At 51.3% G+C, this 24,829-nt stretch overlaps 1 protein-coding gene across 7 annotated transcripts; it reads left to right on the top strand.

Annotated features, from left to right (window-relative positions):
- Positions 1 to 7,103: 7,103 nt before the first annotated feature.
- FLYWCH2 (FLYWCH family member 2) lies at positions 7,104 to 23,869 on the top strand. Of its 7 annotated transcripts, none has more exons than XM_054533081.2 (4): positions 7,104 to 7,571; positions 19,708 to 19,808; positions 20,840 to 21,259; positions 23,530 to 23,869. In XM_054533081.2, exons 3-4 carry the CDS (start codon positions 20,938 to 20,940, stop codon positions 23,628 to 23,630), a joined length of 423 nt encoding a protein of 140 aa, XP_054389056.1. In that variant the 5' UTR covers positions 7,104 to 7,571; positions 19,708 to 19,808; positions 20,840 to 20,937; the 3' UTR covers positions 23,631 to 23,869.
- Positions 23,870 to 24,829: the final 960 nt, after the last annotated feature.

Here is a 24,829-nt window from a genome sequence, read left to right on the forward strand (position 1 = left end):
TTCAAGACGAGCCTGGCCAACAGGGTGAAACCCCGTGTCTACCAAAAATACAAAAATTAGTTCAGGCGCGGTGGCTCACGCCTGTAATCCCAACACTTTGGGAGGCCGAGGCGGGTGGATCACGTGAGGTCAGGAGTTCGAGACCAGCCTGCCCAACATGGTGAAACCCAGTCTCTACTAAAAATACAAAAATTAGCTGGGCATGGTGGCGGGTGCCTGTAATCCCAGCCACTCGGGAGGCTGAGGCAGGAGAATCGCTTGAATCCAGGAGGCAGAGGTTGCAGTGAGCCGAGATCGCATCATTGCACTCCAGCCTGGGCGACAGAGAGTGACTCCGTCTCAATTAAAAGGGTGACAGAGCAAGACTCCGTCTTAATTAAAAAAAAAACAATTTAGCCAGGCGTGGTGGTGGGCACCTGTAGCCCCAGCTACTCAGGAGGCTAAGGCAGGATAATCACTTGAACCTGGGAGGTGGAGGTTGCAGTTAGCCGAAATTTCACCATTGCACTCCAGCCTGGGCAACAAGAGTGAAAATCAAAAAAAGAAAGGAAGGGAGGGAGGGAGGAAGGAAGGGGAGGGAAAGAAAAAAGTCCTTAATGAAGCAACACAGAATTGTTCATTAATTCCTAGCCATTGAGTACACGTCTTTTTAGTATTTTGTTAGTTGAAATAGGAAAGAGGAAATACACATACAGCACCTCTGGGCATACAATTGTCTCTAGCAGAACGATGTGTGCAACTATTTGAATTGTGCTATTATCTATTTTTTTTGTGGAATACTTTTTATTTGATAGAACCACTGACAAACTGTGGTTATTCAGATGTGGGTATTTGGCAGCCATCTTCTCAAAAATGAGAAAAGTGAGGGCCAGGTGCAGTGGCTCATGCATGTAATCCCAGCAGTTTGAGAGGATGAGGTGGGTAGATCACTTGAGTCTAGGAGTTCGAGACCAGCCTAGCCAATATGTCGAAACCCCAGCTCTACTAAAAATACAAAAATTAGCTGGGTGCGGTGGCACATGCTTGTAATTCCAGCTACACAGGAGGCTAAGGCACAAGAATCACTTGAACCCAGGAGGCGAAGGTTGCAGTGAGCTGATATCACGCCACTGCACTCCAGCCTGGGTGATGGAGTGAAACCCTGTCTGAAAAAAAAAAAAAAAAGAGAGAAAAGTGAGAAGTGAGTCTGTCACTTGAAGGAAAACAACTGACAGTATTTGTTGCCAAGGATAAAATTTTAAATTCTAACTTTTGGCTGGGCACAGTGGCTCACACCTGTAATCCCAGCACTTTGGGAGGCCAAGGTGGGTGGATCACCTGAGGTCAAGAGTTCAAGACCAGCCTGACCAATATGGTGAAACCTCTACTAAAAATACAAAAATTAGCCAAGCGTGGTGGTGTGCCCCTGTAGTCCCACCTGCTCGGGAGGCTGAGACAGGAGAATTGCTTGAACGCGGGAAGCAGGGGTTGCAGTGAGCCGAGATCGTGCCACTGCTCTCCAGCCTGGGCAACAGAGCAAGACTCCACCTCAAAAAAAATAATAATAATTCTAACGTTCAAGCAAAAATTAAAATGTTGGGGCCAGACACGGTGGCTCACGCCTGTAATCCCAGCACTTTGGGAGGCCGAGGCGGGTGGATCACCTGAGGTCAGGAGTTCAAGACCAGCCTGGCCAACATGGCGAAACCCCATCTCTACTAAAAATACAAAAAATTAGCCGGGCATGGTGGCGGGCACCTGTAATCCCGGCTACTCAAGAGGCTGAGGCAGGAGAATTGCTTGAACCCGGGAAGCGGAGGTTGCAGTGAGCGGAGATCACACCATTGCGTTACAGCCTGGGCAACAGAGTGAGATTCTGTCTCAAAAAAAAAAAAAAAAAAAAGTTAGAAAACTTGTATTTGACACCATTCATTTCACAACCTCCCAGTACTTCAAGACTTTTTCAATGAGATTGGTGGCAATGAAAATGAATGTTATATTTTTATATTATATAATAAAATATGTCAACATTTCATAAGATGTGCATTATTCAATTAACCAATATTTTCTAAAAAGCCAATGCATGGTGTTATGAGACCACACATGGGTACAGGATCCCTCCAAAGTGCTAAAAGACCAGTGGATTATTATTATTATTTTGAGACAGGGTCTCACTTTGTCACCCAGGCTGGAGTGCAGGGCGCAATGTCGGCTCACTGCTGCCTCAAACTCCTGCGCTCAAGGGATCCTCCCACCTCAGCCTCCTAAGTAGCTGGGACTACAGGCGTGTACCACCACAGCCGACTAATTTTTTTTTTTTTTTTTTTGAGATGGAGTGTCGTTCTGTGGCCCAGGCTGGAATGCAATGGCATGATCTTGGCTCACTGCAAAGTCTGCCTTCCGGGTTGAAGTGATTCTCATGCCTCAGCCTCCTGACTAGCTGGGTAGTTTTTGTATTTTTAGTAGAAATGGGGTTTCACCATGTTGGTCAGGCTGGTCTTGAACTCCTGACCTCGTGATCTGCCCACCTCAGCCTCCCAAAGTGCTGGGATTACAGGTGTGAGCCACCGCGCCGGGCCAGTGATTTTTATGATTTATTTATTTATTTGAGACGGAGTCTTGCTCTGTCACCTAGGCTGGAGTGCAGTGGCGCGATCTCGGCTCACTGCAACCTCCGCCTCCTGGGCTCAAGCAATTCTCATGCCTCGGGTTTCCGGGTAGCTGGGATTACAGGTGCATGCCGCCACGTCCAGCTAATTTTTGTATTTTTGATAGAGACAGGGTTTCACCATGGTGGCCAGGCTAGTCTCAAACTCCTGACCTTGGCCAGGCGTGGTGGCTCACGCCTGTAATCCCAGCACTTTGGGAGGCCGAGGCGGGTGGATCACAAGGTCAGGAGATCGAGACCATCCTGGCTAACACGGTGAAACTCCGTCTCTACTAAAAATACAAAAAATTCTCCGGGCATGGTGGCGGGCGCCTGTAGTCCCAGCTACTCTGGAGGCTGAGGCAGGAGAATGGCATGAGCCTGGGAGGCGGAGCTGGCAGTGAGCTGAGATCGCGCCACTGCACTCCAGCCTGGGCGACAGAGCGAGACTCCATCTCAAAAAAAAAACAACAAAAAACAAAAACTCCTGACCTCAGGTGATCCATCTGCCTTGGCCTCCTAAAATGCTTGGATTACAGGCGTGAGCCACCGCTCCCAGCCACTAAAGTGATTTTTAAAAGTGTAAACACTGCCACTGACTGATTCCTTTGGTTTGAAGATAGAGTTATGCAGTGGGTTAATTACTGCTATTTTTAATAAATCTGTTTTTAAATTTATCAGTTTAAGTTTTTTTTTTCCAAGACGGAGTCTTGCTCTGTCACCCAGGCTGAAGTGCAGTAGCACGATCTTGGCTTACTGCAACCTCCCACCGCCACCCGCGGCTCTGGTTTAAGCAATTCTGCCTCAGCCTCTGGAATAGCTGGGATTACAGGTACACGCCACCACACATGGCTAATTTTTTTGTATTTTTAGTAGAGATGGGGTTTCACCATGTTGGCCAGGCTAGTCTCGAACTCCTGACCTCATGATCTGCCTGCTTCAGCCTCCCAAACTGCTGGGATTACAGGCGTGAGCCACTGTACCCAGCCATCTTTTTTTTTTTTTCACTCTGTTGCCCAGGCTGGAGTGCAGTAGCATGATTTTGTCTCACTGCAACCTCTGCCTCCTGGGTTCAAGCCTCCCAGGTAGCTGGGATTACAGTCGCCAATGACCATGCCCTGCTAATTTTTGTATTTTTAGTAGAAACCGGGTTTCACCATGTTGGCCAGGCTGGTCTCCAGCTCCTGACCTCAGGTGATCCACCTACCTTGGCCTACCTTGGTGGGATTACAGGCGTGAGCCACTGCGCCCAGCCTAAATTTCTATATAGTAAATATTGATAGATGTAACCCACATAACTAAAATCTCTCTGAGCTCCTCGATAACTAACAGTGTAAATGATGGCGGCAGGAGGCAGACAAATCCCCAGGCAGACAGAGACAGATCCCATCCCTGGTGAAACTGGCCTTCAAACCAAAGATATTTTAAAGCCTGAAAACCAAGCTACAAGTCTCTGATAAATTCACAGAACATACTGAGAACCTCTCTTCCCGTGTGGCCCACTTTCCTCTGACTGATCCCCACCCTTCACCTATTTTACATACACCTACCCTTCCCTAACTGGTTTTTCACACTGTCATGCCCAATTTTGAGTGCCTTTTAAGCCTTTTTTGCATACTCAGAAACCAATCAGCATGCACTCCCCCATTCTGAGCCAATAAAAACCTCGGACTCAGCCACACTTGGGGTCTACACACCATGGTGGGGGGAACTACCCGACTTTGAGAGGGTCCCCTCTCCACTGAGAGCTGTTTGTTAGCTCAATAAAACTCTTCACCCTGTTCACCCACCGGCTGTCAGCATAACCTCATTCTTCTTGGATGTGGGACAAGAACTCTGGAGGGCCTACCACTGGTAGGAAAAAGGCTGTAACACTGTAGCCCTTCACCCACACCCAGAACCCACCCAGGCAAGAAGAAATAGCACTGGGCTGGGCCAGCCCTGAAGCTGAGGACCCGAGGGGGGCAGCAGGATTGAAAGAGCTGTAACGTAACACAAATGGCAGAATGGGTGGGGTGTCTCCTGCACCGAGCCCAGGCCAAGGGAGGCCTGAGCAGGGGTGCTGCTGGCCATGGAGGTCTCTGGCTGACTAAGCGGCACTGAAAAATCCTGTGTCATAAGGGGTTCTGAGACCAAAAAGTTTGAGAATTACTGGACTAAGGAATATAAATTTTAAAACCAAGACTCACCAGGCACAGTGGCTCATGCCTGTAATCCCAACACTTTGGGAGGCCAAGATGGGTGGATGACAAGGTCAGGTGTTCAAGACCAGCCTGGACAACATAGTGAAACCCCGTCTCTACTAAAAATACAAAAAAAATTAGCCAGGTTTAGTGGCAGGCACCTGTAATCCCAGCTTCTTGGGAGGCTGAGGCAGGAAAATCACTTGAACCCGGGAGGCGGAGGTTGCAGTGAGCCGAGATCACACCACTGCACTCCAGCCTGGGCAACAAGAGTGAAACTGTGTTTCAAACAAAAACAAAAAACAACCAAGACTCTTATCAGCCCACATGACAATACTCTGTGAATTCTCACAATGGCTCTAGGAGGTGGGTACCTTATCACCCCCATTTACCAGGTGAAGACACTGAGGCACAGAGAGGGGATGTAATTGCTCATTCACACAGCTGGCAATCGACACAGCAGGGACTTGAACCCAAGCATGTAACCTCAAACTTGTGCACTTCTTTGGGGACAATTTGGCTACATGTTTAAAAAGCTTTCAAAAATATTTGCCTCCTTTGACCTCTTTTCAGACTTTCAAGAACTCTTTGACTGGGTGCGGTGGCTCACACCTGTAATCCCAGCACTGTGGGAGGCTGAGGCGGGTGGATCACGAGGTCAGGAGTTCAAGACCAGCCCGGCCAAGATGGTGAAACCTCGTCTCTACTAAAAATACAAAAAAATTAGCTGGGCGCGGTGGCAGGCACCTGTAATCCCAGCTACTCAGGAGGCTGAGGCAGGAGAACCACTTGAACCCAGGAGGCGGAGGTTGCAGTGAGCTGAGATCGTGCCACTGCACTCCAGTCTTGGCAACAGAGTGAGACTCTGTCTCAAAAAAAAAAAAAAAAAAAAGTCTTTAACATCTCACCAGGCAAGGTGGCTCACATCTCTAATCCCAGCACTTTTGGAGGCCGAGGTGGGCGGATCACCTGAGGTAAGGAGTTTGATACCAGCCTGGCCAACATGGTGAAATCCCATCTCTACAAAAATATAAAAATTAAGCATGATTACCGGTGCCTGTAATCTCAGCTACTCGGGAGGCTGAGGCGGGAAAATCGCTTGAACCCGGGAGGTGGACGTTGCAATAAGCAGAGATCACGCCACTGCACTCCAGCCTGGGCGACAGAGCGAGACTCCATCTCAAAAAAAAAAAAAAAAAACCTTTGACATCAGAGATTCATATACAAAGATATTTATAACATCATCAAGTTAAAAAACAACCAGTAGTCTGTGAATGATTAATAGATAACAGCAAATAAATGCGCAAAGGTGGCTGGGCGCGGTGGCTTACGCTTGTAACCCCAGCACTTTAGGAAGCCGAGGAGGGTGGATCACCTGAGTTCAGAAGTTCCATACCAGCCTGGCCAACATGGCGAAACCCGTCTCTACTAAAAGTACAAAAATTAGCCGGGCGTGGTGGCGGGCGCCCGTAATCCCGGCTACTCAGTAGGCTGAGGCATGAGAATTGCTTGAACCCGGGAGGCAGAGGTTGCAGTGAGCAGAGATCACGCCACTGCACTCCAGCCTGAGCGACAGAGCGCAATTCCCGTTTCTAAAAAAAAAAAAAAAGGCACAAAGGCCTTGAATGACACCAGACAATGCCTGGGGATATAGGATGGTGCGATGGTGGCAGCGGGAGCCTTGGTAGAGGAGTCCAGGGTGGGATTCAGAGACCTGCAGAGCCAGGGCCGGGAGGGGCAGCGCAAAGGAAGGGCGTGCAGCGACGCTGGCCCTCGGACATGAAAAGGCGGAAGGTGCGGGAGGCCCCAGAGGATCTCGACCTGGACCCTGGAGCCCTGGGGCGGTGGCACATTCAGCGGCCGCTTTAGAGCGGGGAGGGGGCGGGACGCGGAGCCAGGCTTGGGGGGACCAAGGTGGCGGGCGGAGTGGGGGCGACCCCGCGGGGCTGGGAGGGCCGCGGTGAGCCTAGAGGGCTGTGCCGGGGCCGCTCTGGACGCTGCAGCCAAGTGTCCCAGGAAAGCAGCGCCCAGGGCCCCGCAGGTCCCTGTGCCCGGAGCCAGCCCAGTCCCCCTGCACTGGGTGGCTGGAGGATGGCGAGTGTCCCGGGCACCCCTTGGGCCGGGTGAACGTGGTTGGGCACGGAGAGGGCGGGACCCGTGGGCACGGGTGTGCCCAGTGGGCCAGGGCTGGACCAATAACGAGAAAGGATGAATGGACAGGGGCTGAACTGCAGAGCGAGGGCGGGACTAATGGGCGAGGGCTGGACCAATGGGCAGGGACTAAACTAATAGACGAGGGCTGGACCAATGGCGCGGATGAGGCCGCTGTGTCGTCAAGGATGCAGAGCTGAAAGCAAGGCAGTGGCTTCCATGAGCCTAAATACCTTCCCTCCGCACGCTCGGTATCGCGACGGGGGAGAGCAAAACCTTTAAACAAATGCCTCAGTTTTCCCCGCAGATAGCCGGAGTCAAAGCCGTGAGGAAGCCCGGGGGTCGCAGTGAAGCCCAACCCACTGGCGCTGAGAGAACCTCGCCCGGGACCCGGATCCAGGCCGCATGTCCCGCGAGGCTCCGCCCCTGACGGCGACACCCAATCCCGGGTGTACCCACCCCCTTACTGAATTTTGGCCCCGCCTCCGCCCTCCGATTGGCCGGACGCCAGCTCTACGCCGCACTGGCAAGACGCGGAGGAGCGGCCCCCGCCAGAAGACAGGGCACCCGCGGCCTTGCTGCGCATGCTCGCGCTGTGACCCCGGCTTGAGGTAACGGCGCGAGCTGAGGCGGGGGCCCTTGGTGTGGAGGCTGAGGGACCCGCCGCGGCGCTGTCGCCGGAGAGGGAGGGCACCGCTGCCGTCGGTGAGGACGGGCCCCGGCGGGCGGGGAGGGTCCTGCGTCCTCGGCATGGACGCGTCCCCGGCCCGGCTCTCCCGGGGGTCCCGAGGGCTGCGGGTGCTGAGGAGGGGTCCGCGTCTTGGTGCTCAGGCCGCCTCATGTGGGGTCTCCCGCGATTCCCTCTTTGCCTCTCGCCCCTCCTTCCCCACCCCCTCCAATCCCCTGTCCAAAGCCTCAACACCCCCACATGAAGGAGCTCCGTACTCGCCCGCCGGCCCCTGGCGGTGTCCGCCGCGCCCAGCGCTGCCTTCCCGGCACCCCCAACCCCCGCCGGCCCCGTCCCACCGTTGCAGCTCGGGAGGTCCCTGCAGGGACGGCAGCGAGTTGGAGGCGTGAGATACTGGGGCGGGGGAGATACTCGGGGCCTCAGGGTGTGGGTATTCTTGGGAGAGGAGAGAGCCGGGGAGCTGGGACCATTTGGGCGCAGCCCAGCCCGCGTTTGATGCCAATTGCATTGGGTAAAGGAGTGAAATAAAGATTCTGAGCCCTGGTGATTAGGGGAAGGAGCTGCCATGACTGAAATTCCCATCGTGGGGAAGCTCCACGCTGCACGCCTTAGACTAGCAGTTCTTGGCTTTCTTGGGGCGGGGGTCACTGCCGGTTTTTTAAATCTCCACGTAAGGACGTGTATTGCACACCTTAGTGTCCCGTCATCCTGTCGGGGTCAATCACAGCCCTGCTGTGGACTGCGTGGAGCAGTAATTATTGAGGAGCAGCTGTCCATATCGCCTGGGAACTTTTGCAATGACTTCACCCTTGCCTGTCAGCTATTAACATCCCTTGATAAATTCACCACTATTTCCATTACGCAGATGAAACCTGCTGGGAGGGTAAGGGATTTGTCCTCGTGGCTGAGGATGCCGGTGCTGGTGGACATTAATGATGTTTCTCTTCCGTGCTTATGAAGATGATTCTGTGGGTCCACCATGAGGCACCAGGCAGGGGTCCTCTCTTCCAGAACCTCGTCAGTAAGGAACTGAACCTTGTTTCAGGGTTTCCCAAACCCTGAAACCCAAACCTAGTTTCAATGTTTCAGCAACATTGAAACTAATGTTTCCTGATGCTGTCCTAACAAATAAAGTGGCTTAAAGCAACACAGGCCGGGCGCGGTGGCTCACGCCTGTAATCCCAGCACTTTGGGAGGCCGAGGCGGATAGATCACAAGGTCAGGAGATAGAGACCATTCTGACTAACATGGTTAAACCCCGTCTCTACTTAAAAAAAAAATACAAAAATTAGTCGGGGCCGGGCGTGGTGGCTCACGCCTGTAATCCCAGCACTTTGGGAGGCCAAGGAGGGTGGATCACCTGAGGTCGGGAGTTCGAGACCAGCCTGACCAACATGGAGAGACCCCGTCTCTACTAAAAATACAAAATTAGCCGGGTGTGGTGGTGCATGCCTCTAATCCCAGCTACTTGGGAGGCTGAGACAGGAGAATGGCTTGAACCCGGGAGGCAGAGGTTGCAGTGACCCAAGGTCGCGCCACTGCACTCCAGCCTGGGCGATAAGAGCAACACTCCGACTAAAAAAAACAAACAAACAAACTCCGGGTGATTCTTAGGGATAGTGACATCATTGGGGAACTGCTATTCATATGTTCATAGACTCATTTTACCTTTTTCTGAATATTTAACAACTTTATTGAGATAATTCACATACCGTGCAATTTACCCATTTAAAGTGTACATTTCGGCCGGGCGCGGTGGCTCACGCCTGTTATCCCAGCACTTTGGGAGGCCAAGGCGGGCGGATCACGAGGTCAGGAGATCGAGACCATCCTGGCTAACATGGTGGAACCCCGTCTCTACTAAAAATACAAAAAAATTAGCCAGGCGTGGTGGCGGGCGCCTATAATCCCAGCTACTCGGGAGGCTGAGGCAGGAGAATGGCGTGAACCCGGGAGGCGGAGCTTGCAGTGAGATCACGCCACTGCACTCTAGCCTGGGCGACAGAGCGACACTCCGTCTCAAAAAAAAAAAAAAAAAAAAAACCAAACAAACAAAAATATATATATACACAGTTCAGTGGCTTTAGTGTGCTCACAAAGTTGTGCAACCCTCATGAAAATTCCTTTTAGGACATTTTCATCACCCCAGAAAGCACATACCCACTAGTAGTCACTCCTCATTCTCCCCTTCCCCACCCCAATCTGGAGATAACCACAAAATCTACGTTCTGCCCCCATAGATTTTCTTACTCTGTAGATTCTCTAGACTCTAAGTAATTTCATGGAAATGGAATCATATAATACATGGTCTTTTGGGTCTGGCTTCTTTTACCGAGCATAATTTCTTCAAGGTTCATTCATGTTGTAGCATAGATTTTTTTTACTGCCAAATAATATTCCATTTTATACATGCACCATATTGTATTTATTCATTCATCCATTGATGGATATTTGGGCTGTTTCCACGTTTTGGCTTTCGTGAATAATGCAACTATGAACATTCATGTACACATTTTTGTGTGGACATGTGTTTTCATTTCTTCGGGGCATGTATCTAGTAGTGGAATTGCTGGGTCATAGGGTAACTCTACATTTAACCTTTTGAGGAACTGCCAGGCTGGTTTCCAAAAATGGCTGCACCATTTTACATTCCCCTCAGTAGTGTATGAGGGTTCCAGTTTCTCCTCATCCTCACCAACACTTGCTATTGTCTTTTTTGTTTGTTTGTTTGTTTTATTATGTCCATCCTAGTGGTGTGAAGTGGTATCTCATTGTGGTTTTGATTTGCATTTCCCTGGTGACTAATGATGGTGAGCATCTTCTCATATATTAGCCATTTGTATATCTTCTTTGGAGAAAAGCCTATTTGGAGCCTTTGCCCATTATTATTATTATTATTATTTTTGAGACGGAGTATCACTTTGTTCCCCAGGCTGCAGTGCAGTGCAGTGCAGTGCAGTGGCGCCATCTTGGCTCACTGAAACCTCCACCTCCCGGGTTCAAGCAATTCTCATGCTGCGCAGCCTCCTGAGTAGCTGGGATTACAGGCATGTGCCACCATGCCCAGCTAATTTTTGTATTTTTAGTAGAGACAGGGTTTCACTATGTTGTCTAGGCTGATCTCGAACTCCTGACCTCAGGTGATCCTCCTGCCTCAGCCTCCCTAAGTGCTGGGATTACAGGCATGAGCCACCATGCCCTGCCCCTTTGCCTTTTTTTTTTTTTTTTTGAGGCGGATTTTGCTCTTATTGTCCAGGCTGGAGTGCAATGGCGCAATCTCAGCTTACCGCAACCTCCGCCTCTTGGGTTCAAGCAATTCTCCTGTCTCAGCCTCCTGAGTAGCTGGGATTACAGGCATGTGCCACCACGCCTGGCTAATTTTGTATTTTTAGTAGAGACAGGGTTTCTCCATGTTGGTCAGGCTGGTCTCAAACTCCCAACAAGTGATCCACCCGCCTCGGCCTCCCAAAGTGCTGGGATTACAGATGTGAGCCACCATGCCCGGCCGCCCATTTTTAAATTGTTTGTTTGTTTGCTTGTTTATTACTGAGTTGTAAGAGTTCTTTATAAATTCCAGATACAAGTCCCTTATCAGATATATGATTTGCAAACATTTTTTCCCATTCTATGGGTTATCTCTTAACTTGCAAAAGTTTTATGGCTGAAACACAAAACTCTTAAACTTTGTTGAAGTCCAGTTTATTTCTTCATAGGTTGTTTGTGCCTTTCATTGTATTGAAGAAAGCTTTGCCTAATCTAAGGTTATGAGAATTTAGTTTTTCTTTTAAAAAAAGTTTTCTTACTGTAGCTCTTGTAATAAACTATAATTTTTTGTTTTTTCATTGTTTTGAGACAGGATCTCACTGTCACCCAAGCTGGAGTGCAGTGGTGCAATCTCGGCTCACTGCAACCTCTGCCCCACTGGCTTAAGTAATCCTTCCACCTCAGCTTCCCGAGTAGCTGGGACCACAGGTGGATACCACCATGCCCAGCATTTTTGTTTTGTTTTGTTTTGTATTTTTAGTAGAGATGAGGTCTCGCCATGTTGCCCAGGCTAGACTTGAACTCCTGAGCTGAAGAGATCTGCCCACCTCAGCCTCTCAAAGTGCTAGGCTTATAGGTATGAGCCACCATGCCTAGCCATATAATTTATTTAGAGTTAATTTTTGTATATGCTGTGAGGAAAGCATACAACTTCATTCTTTTGTATTGGATATTCAGTGGTCCTAGCATTTAATGTTTGTTTTTATTATTATTATTATTATTTTTTTTTTTTTTGAGACAGAGTCTTGGTCTGTCACCCAGGCTGGAGTACAGCAGCACAATCACAGCTTACTGCAGCCTTGACCTCCCAGGCTCAAGCAACCCTCCCACCTCATCCTCCCAAGTTGCTGGAACTACATACATGCCCCACCACCCTGGTTAATGATATTTTTTGTAGAGACGGGATCTCACTATGTTGCCTAGGCTGGTCTGGAACTCCTGGGCTCAAGCGATCCTCCTACATCACCCTCCCAAAGTACTGCAATTACAAGCATGAGTGACCACGCCTGGCCCAACATTTGTCGTTAAGACTATTTTCCCTCCACAGAACTGTCTTGTCACCTTTGCGGAAAATCAGTTCACTGTATATGTAAGAGTGTATTTCTGGACTCTCAGTTCTATTCTGTTGGTCTTTGTGTCTGTGTTTTATTTGTTTGTTTGTTTTTTAAGAGGTGGAGTCTCGCTCTGTTGCCCAGGCTGGAGTGTAGTGGTGCGATCTTGGCTCACTGCAACCTCCGACTCCCGGGTTCTAGCAATTCTCCTGCCTCAGCCTCCCGAGTAGCTGAGACTATAGTTGCATGCCGCCACACTCGGCTAATTTTTTGTATTTTTAGTAGAAACGGGGTTTCACCGTGTTGCCCAGGCTGGTCTCGAACTCCTGAGCTCAGGCAATCCACCCACCTCGGCCTCCCAAAGTGCTGGGATTACAGGCATGAGCCACTGTGCCCGGCCTGTGTTGGTCTTTATGCCAGTACCACATTGTATTGATTACTGTAGCTTTGTGATAATATATTTTGAAATAGAGATGTGTCAGTCCTGCAAGTTTTTTTTTTTTCGAGATTGTTTTTCCTATTCTGGGTTCCTTGAGTTTTCATATGAATTTTAGGACCAGCTTGTCAGTTTCTCCAAAAAAAAAAAAAAAAAAGCCAGCTGGAATTAGGGATCTATAGATCAATGTCAGAAGTATTGTCATCTTAACAATATGAAGTCTTCCAATCCATGAACATGGGATGTCTTTCGATTTGTTTAGGGCTTCTTTAATTTCTTTCAACAATGTCATGATCTTCTTGGGGAACCTGAAGCCCAGTAGGTGCTCCAGTGCTGTGGGCTGACCAGCTTGACCAGCTAAGCCTCTTATCCTGGAGGAAGTCCCAGGACTGGCTTCTTCTTGGCTACCTTGTCCTCCAAATGGAGAGTAGGAGGAGATCTTCATAACCTTCACTTCTCTGACATTCTGTGGAACTATTTCTCTGCAGCTTCATGAGCTAGAGCAAATATCATGGTTTTTAAGAGCAGAAGTAACTTTTTAAGTTAAAAAGTCATTGAAGCAAATTTACTATTGCACTACTTAGGAGGTGTGCATGGGACTAATTGTAGAAAACAAATATTTGTCATTTTTGAAAATGAGGTATTAAACACTATGATTAACTGAAATTTGATATTCAGAAAAGTATCACTTGTGTTTTTCCAGAACACATGAAAATGATTCATAAAACACGGTCCCTACCAGGCAACCTTTGTCAGGGCCATTTTGCTCAAAATTTGGTGGTTTTTTTTTGTTGTTGTTGTTGTTGTTTGTGTGTGAGTGTATACACGTGTATACAGTCATTTTTCAATCTGTCCTAACCTTTACTTTTTTTTTTTTGAGACAGAGTCTCGCTCTGTCACACAGGTTGGAATGCAGTGGCCTGATCTCGGCTCACTGCAAGCTCCGCCTCCTGGGTTCACGCCATTCTCCTGCCTCAGCCTCCCGAGTAGCTGGGACTACAGGTGCCTGCCACCATGCTCGGCTAATTTTTTGTATTTTTAGTAGAGATGGGGTTTCACCATGTTAGCCAGGATGGTCTCGATCTCCTGACCCTGTGATCCACCTGCTTCAGCCTCCCAAAGTGCTGGGATTACAGGCGTGAGCCACTGCGCCCAGCCAACCTTTACTTTTAAAGAAAAAGCACTAGAAAAGACTATATTTTAAAAAAAAAAGCCTGAAAAAGAGTAAAGGTGCTTACGCTGGGTTTTCTGTGATAAAATAGTTAATGTTTTGGGTCATATTAATGCAGCTAGCTACTTACCTTTAAAAAAAAACTTTTTATTTTGGAATTATTTTAGCTTTATAGAAAAGTCCCAGAGGCAGTACAGAGTCCCCATAGATCCTCCCCACCCCCAGCTTCCCCTCATGTTAACATCTCATAATAAATTATTGTTGGTACAGAACTACAGAACTGGGCACAGTGGCTCACACCTGTAATCCAGAACTTTGGGAGGCCAAGGCAAGCAAATCACTTGAGGTCAGGAGTTCGAGACCAGTCTGGCCAACATGATGAAACCCTGTCTCTATTAAAAATACGATAATTAGCCAGGCGTGGTGGTGCCTGCCTGTAGTCCCAGCTACTTGGGAAGCTGAGGTGGGAGGATCACTTTGAGCCCATGAATGTGAGGTTACAGTGAGCCATGGTTGTATCACTGCACTCCAAGCAATATACCAAGACCCTGCCTCCCAAAAAAAGAAAAAAGAAAACTAACCTATAGACTTTATTTGGATTTCATCAGTGTTTTCACTAATGCCCTTTTTGTGTTCGGGAGTGTAATCTGAGATCTGATCCCACATTCATTTTTGTGTGCGTGTGTGTGTGTGTGTTTTTCTGTTTTTGTTGTTGTTGTTGTTTGTTTTTTTTGAGTTGGAGTCTCGCTCTGTTGCCCAGGCTGGAGTGCAGTGGCGAGATCTTGGCTCACTGCAACCTCTGCCTCCCAGGTTAAAGCAGTTCTTCTGTGTCCGCCTCCTGAGTAGCTGGGATTACTAGGTGCGCAGCACCATGCCTGACTAATTTTTTTTTTTTGGGGGGGACAATGTTTTGCTCTTGTTGCCCAGGCTGGAGTGCAGTGGCGCTATCTCGGCTCACTGCAATCTCCACCTTCTGATTTCAAGTGATTCTCCTGCGTCAGCCTCCCGAGTAGCTGGGATTACAGGTACCTGCCACCATGCCCGGCCAATTTTTTTTTTGTATTTTTAGTAGAGAAGAGGTTTCACCATGTTGGCCAGGTTGTCTCGAACTCCTGACCTTGTGATCCACCCACCTCAGCCTCCCAAAGTGCTGGGATTGCAGGCATGAGCCACCACGCCCAGCCACGCCAGACTAATTTTTATATTTTTACTGGAGACAGAGTTTTGCCATGTTAGCCAGGCTGATCTTGACCTCTTGACCTCAAGTAATTGACCCACCTCAACCCCCCAGAGTTCTGGAATTACAAACGTCAGCCACCTCGCTCGCCCAGCCCAGATTGTCATCTTTGGAAATGAGGCACTAAGCCCAGCCGACAGTCAAGGGAGGGGACTTAAGCTCCACTTCCTGGAGGGGGAAGTGTCCGCACATACTGTTTAGAATTCCTCTTAAGGAAGATTTTTCCCTTCTCCAACATTTATTTATTTAGTTATTTATATCAGCTTGGACTCATGGATATTTATTTTATTATCTGGGTTATAATCCCGACCACTGGCTTCCAAGGCAGGACCTCAGCTCTGAGGATCAGTTTTCTCTGTAACTGGCATTTCTGACTTCAAGCATCTGCTGCCCAAGGCCATTGGCTCTGGACCAGGCCTCCATTTCCCCAGGGACAGAGTGGAGTGATGGGGACACTGGGAAGGGAGGTTGCTGGGTGGCAGTAATAGAGGTCAGGATTGACATAATAGGACTTTTTTTCCTGACTCAGGTCAAGGACCAAGGACGTGGCTCTGGGCAGGTCACTTCTGTGCCAGGTGCAGGCAGGAGGACCAGAGTGGCAGGCTTCTCTCTCTGTCTCTTTTATTTTATTTTATTTTATTTTTTGAGACAGAGTCTCGCCCTGTCACCCAGGCTAGAGTGCAGTGGTGCGATCTCGGCTCACTGCAAGTTCCGCCGCCCGGATTCATGCCATTCTCCTGCCTCAGCCTCCCGAGTAGCTGGGACTACAGGCACCCGCCACCACGCCCGGCTAATTTTTTTGTATTTTTAGTAGAGATGGGGTTTCACCGTGTTAGCCAGGATGGTCTCGATCTCCTGACCTCGTGATCCACCCACCTCGGCCTCCCAAAGTGCTGGGATTATAGGCGTGAGCCACCGCGCCTGGCCTCTCTCTTTTATTTTATTTAAATAATTTATTTTTTATAGTGATGAGGTCTCACTATGTTGCCCAGGCTGGTCTCGAACTCCTGGGCTTAAGTGATCCTCCCGCCTTGTTCATGCTTCTGACCGGCCAGCTGCAATCTCAGGTTGCTATGACCCTTCCTTGGGTTAAATCATTTGCTAGAGCGGCCCAAAGAACTCAAGGAAACAATGCCAGGCACCGGGGCTCATGCCTGTAATCCTAGCACTTTGGGAGGTTGAGGCAGGTGGATCACTTGAGGTTGGGATTTCAAGACCAGCCTGGCCAACACGGTGAAACCCCGTCTCAACTGAAAATACAAAGATTAGCTGGGCATAGTGGCCGGCGCTTGTAATCCCAGCTACTCGGGAGGCTGAGACAGGAGAATTGCTCGAACCTGGGAGGTGGAGGTTGCAGTGAGCTGAGATTGCAACATTGCACTCCAGCCTGGGTGACAAGAGCGAGACTCCGTCTCAAAAAAACAAACAATTTACAGGCCAGGTGTGGTAGCTCATGCCTGTAATCCCAGCACTCTGGGAAGCTGAGGCGGGTGGATCACCTGAGGTCAGGAGTTCGAGACCAGCTTGGCCAACATGGTGAAACCCCATCTCTACTAAAAATACAAAAAATTAGCTGGGCATGGTGGTGCGCACCAGTAATCCCAGCTACTTGTGAGGCTGAGAGAGGAGAATATCTTGAACCCAGGAGGCAGAAGTTGCAGTGAGCCAAGATCACACCACTGCACTCCAGCCTGGGAGACAGAGCGAGACTCCATCTCAAAAAAAAAAAAAAAACTTATTTACATTTACCATTTTATTATAAAGGACACAGATGAAAATATAAATGCAGCCGGGCATAGTGGCTCATGCCTATAATCCCAGCACTTTAGGAGGCTGAGGTGGGTGGATCATGAGCTCAACAGATCGAGACCATCCTGGCCAACATGGTGAAACCCCGTATCTACTAAAAATATAAAAATTAGGAGGGCATGGTGGCACGTGCCTGTAGGCTGAGGCAGGAGGATCACTTGAACCCAGGAGGTGGAGGTTGCAGTGATCTGAGATTGCACCACTGCACTCCAGCCTGGCGACAAAGCGAGATTCTGTCTCAAAAAATAAAATAACTGAAATATATATATTTTAAATATATATCATATATAATGTATATATTATATATGTCATATATAATATATGTCTTATATATGTCATATATAATATATTATATATGTCATATATATAATATATATGACATATATAATATATTATATATGTCATATATATAATATATATGACATATATAATATATATGTCATATATAATATATATTATGTATGTCATATATAATATATATTATATATGTCATATACCATATATAATATATGTATATATGTCATATATGCATATATATGTCACATATGTACATATATTTTATTTATATATATGTATATACACATATACACACATATATAAATGCAGCAGCACGTGTGGGAGGGGCTCAGTTTCCATTCCCACCCCACTCCCAACTCCCACACACCCCTCCAAGGACTCCATGTGTTCCTGGAAGCTCTCGGAACCCTCTCCTTTTGGGTTTTTATGGAGGCTTCATTACATAGGCATGATTGATTGAACCATAGGCCATTGGTGATCAACTTAACCTTCAGGCCCTCTCCCTTTCCTGGAGTTTGGAGGTGGGGCTGAAAGTCCCAACCCTCTAACCCTGCCTTGGTCTTTCTGGTGACCAGCCCCACTGAAGCAGCCCAGGGGCTGCCAGCCATCAGTCAGTGCCTAAGCATACAAAAAGACATCATTTTGGAGATTCCAGGAATTTTAGGAATTATATACTGGGAGAGAGGGTCAAAGACCAAATATATATTTCACAATATGAAAGAGCCCAATTTACGTATTTCAGGATTCCCTTCTTGTTACAGCGTAACGAGATTTTTTTATTTTCCTGACTTTTCGCTTTGGAGAATTAGTCAATAGTTTAGGTCTGTCTTGTTCCTTTACTATGGGGTTTGAATTTGAGATGGGGCTGACGTCACTTTGGGGCCCTTTTCTTTTCTTCTTTTTTTTTTTTTTTTTGAGATGGAGTCTCGCTCTGTCGCCCAGGCTGGAGTGCAGTGGCACGATCTCGGCTTACTGCACTGCAAGCTCCGCCTCCTGGGTTCACGCCATTCTCCTGCCTGAGCCTCCCGAGTAGCTGGGATTACAGGCGCCCGCCACCACGCCGGGCTAATTTTTTGTATTTTTAGTAGAGACGGGGTTTCAACATGTTAGCCAGGATGGTCTCGATCTCCTGACCTTGTGATCCGCCCGCCTCGGGCTCCCAAAGTGCTGGGATTACAGGCGTGAGCTACTGCGCCCGGCCCCTTTGGGGCTCTTTTCTACAGCTCAGAGTTGGCCTGGCTGCAGGGCTGGGACTATGGAATGGCAAGGAGGTGCCTCAGGTGCCAAATATTAGGTTGGTGAAAATTAATTGCGGTTTTGTTATTGAAAGCAATGGCAAAACCGCAATTACTTTTGCACTAACCTAATCTAAGGAGGCGTGCAGTCTGGGGGTCAGAGTGAGTGTGGAGGTCTCAGGGAATGGCCGCTGGCCTGGAGGAGGCTGCTCGGTCTGGGTCCCTGCGAGCCTTGTGGGGACCAACTGCTGTATCTTGCAGGAATTTGCAAGCTGGGTATGCAAGAGGCTGCATCTTTTTTGGAGTCTGGGAGCGCCGCGGTGGCAGAACCGACACGGCGGGAGGCGCTAGAGGACCCGGGGTAGACTCGGACGTGGGGTCAGGAAACCTAGCATTTATTCCTGCCCGGACCGCCCATTCACGCTGCGGAGTGTGGGAGGCGTGGGGAGATCGGCCGCCAGAGGGACGTGCGCCGGAGCCAATCAGCGTGTAAAGCAGGGCGCTATGTGGTTGGGGCCTCCCGTAACCCTTTTCCGCCCCAGAGTGGCCGGCGGGGTCTTCGCCACCGCAGGTTCCCAGGGCTCCCCAGGTCTCCGGCATCCCCACATCGCCCTGTGAGGCAGATGAGCAGAGTCGGAAGGGCTGCACAGGAGGAACGGGTTGGCTTGTCCGGAGGCGGACGGATAACGCGACCCCGATCCCTGCGGTACTCTGCAGTCATGTGACTCGCCGCCTGGCGCATTTCTTCGAGTGCCCGCCCCCTCGAGAAGGTGCCCCTGGGGTGGGGCCTTCACATCTGCTTTTGTTTAGTGGTCAGAGGACTACAGAGGGGAGCTCTCAGGACAAGGCCCCCAACCCCGTACTCCAGCCCTGCATCCTTAGGCCCCTTTCATGGACAATAGGGTCTTAGAAAAATCGCCAGGGTGCTGGGCATGGACCCCTCAGGCCAGACGCATTGGGAGGGGTCCAAGGAAACTATGAGAACCTCAAGACCAGGTTGGGGGATCGGCCCCGAGGGAAAAGTGGACATCTCTGGGCCTTGTCCTGCCTGGGTCCTGGACAGGGGGCTAGGTGGCTACCCAGGCTGCAGTCTTGGGTCTAGGCTAAAACTGTAAGCTGGGAAAGACCCCATCGTCTGCCCACCACCCAGTCTCCCCCTCAAAAGACAGAAAGGCCACCCCACACTGGTGCTGCAGCACGTCAGGACTGGGTCTCCAGGCCAGCCAGAGCCCGGCACTTGCCCCTACAGGGTTATAACCCATCCTTTCTGCTTCTCCAGGCTAGAAGCCAAGGAGCCTTTAGTGACCGTGGGATCCACGACATCTCCACATCGCTGTCGCCACCCAGCCAGGGCAGCGCCAGCACCAGCTCAGACGCAAGGTTGGTGTGAGAACCAGCGGGCGTGGCCGGGCGCGGTGGCTCACGCTTGTAATCCCAGCAATTTGGGAGGCCGAGGCGGGCGGATCACGAGGTCAGGAGATGGAGACCACGGTGAAACCCCGTCTCTACTAAAAATACAAAAAATTAGCCAGGCGTGGTGGCAGGCGCCTGTAGGCCCAGCTACTCGGAGAGGCTGAGACAGGAGAATGGCTTGAACCCAGGAGGCGGAGCTTGCAGTGAGCCGAGATCGCGCCACTGCACTCCAGCCTGGGCGACAGAGCGAGACACCGTCTCCAAAACAAAACAAACAAAAAGAACCAACGGGCGGAGGAGCCTGTGGGCCTCCAGACGGGGATGCGGCTGGATCTGGTTGTCCCACCTGCCAGGGCCAGCTGCAGTGCTGTGGTCTGCAAAGTGCTGGCAGGTGCCTGGCCCATGCTCCCTGTGACAACACAAACTGAGCTAATGGCCCCAGAGTGTTTAGCTCTGATGCTTGGTGCCCAGGGACACCGGTGTCTGTTAACATGGACAAAGTACACCAGATGCTGTGTGGTCATGGGCTCTGTGTCCACTCCATCTCTGCCACTCTGTGGCTGTGTGGATCACCCTGGCATGTCTCAGTGTCCTCAACTGTGACTGGGTCCATAAGAACGGCCTGCTGTCATAACAGGGGTGGGAGGGGGGCTGGAAACAGTCCTCAGGGTGGAAACCCTTCGTCCGTGCTCAGCACGTGAGATGCCCGTTGGTAGTGGCTGAGCTCTTAGTCCATTAGTCACTCTGATGGCCCCTTGTGGAGGGTGTTTATTGTGCACATTTTCCAGATGGGGAAAGTGAGGTTGGATGGGGGTGACGTACCCAAGGCTGCCAGGAGAGGAACTGGCAGAGCAGAAGCCTAGTTCCATCAGGCCCCCCGCCAGCCTTGGCCCCAGCGACCAGTGAGGCAGCCCCATCTGTCCCACCTCCCTCCCAGATCCATGTCTAGAGCCCCCCAAGGGCTTCCTCCACTGACGGGATTTTGCTTCCTTCCTTAGGACGGAACTGCTGGACTCCAGGTTCCTTGCCTGGGAGTAGAAGAAATCCACCTGCTGGGGGCTGAGTGTGGCCTGAGGGACAGGCCCTGGGTCCCGGGATGCCCCTGCCCGAGCCCAGCGAGCAGGAGGGTGAGAGTGTGAAGGCCGGCCAGGAGCCATCCTCCAAGCCAGGCACAGAAGTCGTCCCGGCAGCCCCCAGGAAGCCCAGAAAGTTCTCCAAACTGGTCCTGCTCACAGCCTCCAAAGACAGCACCAAGGTGGCAGGGGCCAAGCGCAAGGGCGTGCACTGTGTCATGTCCCTGGGGGTGCCAGGCCCTGCCACCCTTGCCAAGGCCCTCCTGCAGACCCACCCCGAGGCCCAGCGGGCCATTGAGGCAGCCCCTCAGGAGCCTGAGCAGAAACGGAGCAGGCAGGACCCAGGTGAGGCTCCACAGTGGCCCCCCAGGACAGCTCGGCACCTCCCAGGGTGGTCCCCACAGCCGCGCTGGCTCCATCAGGCCCTTCTCCCTGTCACGCGGGTCCTCGTTCCCTGACTTTGACCACGTGGGGAGAGCAGTGGCATAGGGGTTAGGGCACAGGCCTGGGCATCCCCCGACCTCCAACCCTGCCTCTGAGCGGCCTTGCCTCTCTGCGTCTGTTCCCCACTCTGGAATGCACTGCCCACTGGCTCCTTCACAAGGGAGTGTCTGAGGGTACGGTGGGGCCCACAGGCAGCTGCCATCAGCTTCAAGGTCTTGGCTCGCAGCTGCTCAATGAGGGTCTCTAAGGCCAGGGGCTTGATGGGTCACCTTTTCATATGTTCTAGAAAGCTCCTTTTGTCTCGCTCACCATTCAGTCACTTAGTAACATCCACTGAACAGCAGCTGTGTGCAGGCTGGGCTCTGGAAACTTGAGGCACGAAGGATGAGACTCCCAGCAGACTAAGGCAGTGACCTCAGCCTGGCTCTCCGGGACTGCCCCTGCTCTCCCTACCTCCTCTGTGCAAGCAATCACCTCCCACCAACCTCCAGGGAGATACAGCTCGGGGCTAACAGGTCCCATGGGGGAGTGGGGCTGGGGGTGTGGCCCTAGCTACTGCGGGCTGGCTGGAGGTGATGGGGCAGGTTCATTCCCTGTGCTTTATTGTGGGAGTGATGGGATGGATGGAGGCACTGAGCGTCTTCAGTCCCCCGCTCCCACTCCCCAGGGCCCTTGGCTCTGCCCCTGCTGTGTATTAGACCTTTCAGCTAGACTTGGGGGACACAGCCAGGTGGGGCATGGTAGCAGAGATGGGATGAGAGCAGGGCTTCCCCTTTCCCTGCACCCACCTCTCCCTGAGGTGGCCCAGGCCCTGCCCTGCTGTCCTCTACAGGAGGACAGGTCCCCTCCTGGCCCCACAGCAGGTCCTGCCTCTGGACTCTACCAGGGCAGGCAGCAGTGGGGGCAGGGCCCTAGGCAGCAGAGGAAATGGGCTGGGTACACCTTTTGAACTGGAAGTTCCAGAGAGATGGGGCAGGGGGCTGCCCAGTGGGTGGGAAGAAGATGAGTTGGGGTTTCTTCCCAACTGGGAGTGGGCTCTGCCATGCCCTGAGAAGAAGAAAAGTCGTAGCAGGTGGCCTTGGCTTGTGATCTCTGAACAGGGGGCCCCTGGGGTCAGCCAGGGTACTCAGCCTGGCAGCCCATTGTAAGAAAAGGGGGTGCTCTTAGGGTTCCTTCAGTTTGCTGGCAGTGCAGGGACCCTGCCTCACTGATGGAAATTGAGGGGTGAGTGGCCTGAGGTCACAGAGGGTCACAGCCCCACAGTCTCCCCGGGGCTGAGACCCCAGAATGCCTGAGATGGTGGTGTCTGCAGCCACAGGCTTGGAGCTTTCAAGGAACCTGATGGACCCCTTGGCCTCCATCCCTCTGCTAGAGTCTCAGGCCTGGTGTGAGCAGTGCTCCGGGACTCAGAGGGACCCCGTCCTCCCAGAGCCGGTGGGAGTGCCTGGCTCTCACTGCAAAGCCCCCACCATCCAGTCCTGCTCTGAGAGCCTCTGCATGTCCCCCTGGCTTCTCCTGCCAACCTTGGGCAGAGGGTGCAGTCCCCATGGCCTGTGGGAGGCAGGGCTCAGAGGAGTGAAGTCGCCACCCTGAGGCCAACAGGAGGTCCCTGCAGAGGGCAGAGAGGGTTGGAGTCTGGCTCAGGGTCTGTTACACCTGAGCTCTGTGGAATGAGACCATCTCAAGGTCCTCCTAGCCCCTTTGAGACTCCTGCTCACTGCTGGGATCCATCTAGGCCTGGGACCATGGTGCCTTTGTGAGAATTGGAGCGCAGCCATCTTCGCCAGATGAAAGGCAGAGCAGGGCTCCATCAGGCGCCAGGGATCCCACAGGCAGTCATCCTCAGGCATCGACCACCCCCACCTGCCAACTCCTCTGTCCTTCCATCCCCACCCCAGGTCCAGCAGAGGCGATGGCTGTGGCTTCCCAGTGCTCAGCACAAACTTGGCCTCAAGTTTCCTGGAAATGACTTTAGCAGCTTTTGTGGCCCTGGCCTGGTGGCCTTGGGAGCAGCGTCCCTAAGTGGCAGTCACTTCTCAGTCAGGCAGAGGCTTCTGGCCCTGGAACATCCGCTGGCTGGGGTGAGAGTGAGGCCTGGTAGACCCCCAACAGCCAACCTGAGCCCTCCCTTCTCCATTGACACCAGCCTGATCCACCCTCTTCTCTTGTAGGCGCAGACAGAACAGAAGACAGTGGATTAGCAGCGGGGCCTCCTGAGGCTGCCGGGGAGAACTCTGCCCCCTGCTCTGTGGCGCCTGGCAAGTCCCTGTAACCTTGACAACAGGTGCATCCTCCCAGGCCACCAAGCCAGCCATAGGCTTTTCTCTGTCCACAGGGCTTCTGGGGCCCAATCGGTGAATCTTTGCTTTCAACATTGTGTAATTGCTTTCTTCTTTTTTTTTTTTTTTTTTTAGATCAAGTATAAGTTACTTTTGTAAGCAGAAAAATACTTTCAAACAAGAATAAAAGAAGCTGTTCGCTAGACCCCATAATGGGCAGGTTTTAAACATTCCAGGCTTCTGGGTCCTTTGAGGCTCAGCTCTGATGCCACCACCCCTGGGTCTCCCCACCCCCCCACCCCAGCCCTTACTGGGCCCTTCCAAAGTACCCCTTAGTCACTGCCGTCGCTGACCCAAGTCTTGCTTCCTCCATGAAGCCTCCCAGACTGACAGCTCCCAGGCACTAAGGGAGCTCAGGCTTGCTAAGAATGGTAGCTCCAGGATTCTGCTGAGGGAGAGGTAGGCCTGCAGCTCATGGGTGGGTTCAGGGAGGAACCTGACAAAAGCACATGCGGCCTGCCTGTCACGTTCTTTCCAGGAGGTTTGTGGGTTGAGGGAACCTGAGTTCCTGCCCTGGCCCCCTGGGTGTGCCCCCTGCTGGAGGGGAGATGAAGGAAGCACAGCTACCCTACTTGAGCTCCCAAGTCAGCGAGCCTCCAAGAGGCTTCCCATGAGTCCTCATTCTTTGAAAACTGCCTCTGGGCTCAAGGCAATGTTAGGGTTTTGTTTGTTTGTTTGTTTGTTTTGAGGCGGAGTTTCACTCTTGTCGCACAGGCTGGAGTGCAGTGGCACGATCTGGACTCACTGCAACCACCGCCTCCTGGGTTCAAGCGATTCTCTTGACTCAGCCTCCTGAGTAGCTGGGATTACAGGCGCCCGCCACCATGCCCGGCTAATTTTTATATATTTAGTAGAGATGGGGTTTCATCATGTTGGCCAGGCTGGTCTGGAACTCTGGAACTCAGGTGATCTGCCTGCCTCGGCCTCCCAAAGTGCTGGGATTACAGGTGTGAGCCACTGCTCCAGGCTTGTTCCCAAGTACTCTTGGCTATCTGTTCTTGTCAGATGTTAAGGACACCTGAGGATGTCAGGGCAGGACGTTTCGGGTGCAAACTCAAGAAGTGGGAGTGAGGACAAGGAGGCCGGGGTGGGTCAGAGGGCAGGGTCACTGTGGGGCGCCTCTGCCCTGTAC

Source organism: Pongo abelii, chromosome 18 (assembly GCF_028885655.2).
Source record: "Pongo abelii isolate AG06213 chromosome 18, NHGRI_mPonAbe1-v2.0_pri, whole genome shotgun sequence".
NCBI lineage: Eukaryota > Metazoa > Chordata > Mammalia > Primates > Hominidae > Pongo > Pongo abelii.

Excerpts from the sequence above, each read along its gene's own strand:
- FLYWCH2 (XM_063717067.1), top strand. The coding sequence starts at position 18,613 with ATGGCCGCTGGCCTGGAGGAGGCTGCTCGGTCTGGGTCCCTGCGAGCC. Across the intron at positions 18,918-19,707 it reads GCGCCGGAGCCAATCAGCGT|GCTAGAAGCCAAGGAGCCTT; the intron begins GTAAAGCAGGGC and ends CTGCTTCTCCAG. Across the intron at positions 19,809-20,839 it reads AGCACCAGCTCAGACGCAAG|GACGGAACTGCTGGACTCCA; the intron begins GTTGGTGTGAGA and ends TTCCTTCCTTAG.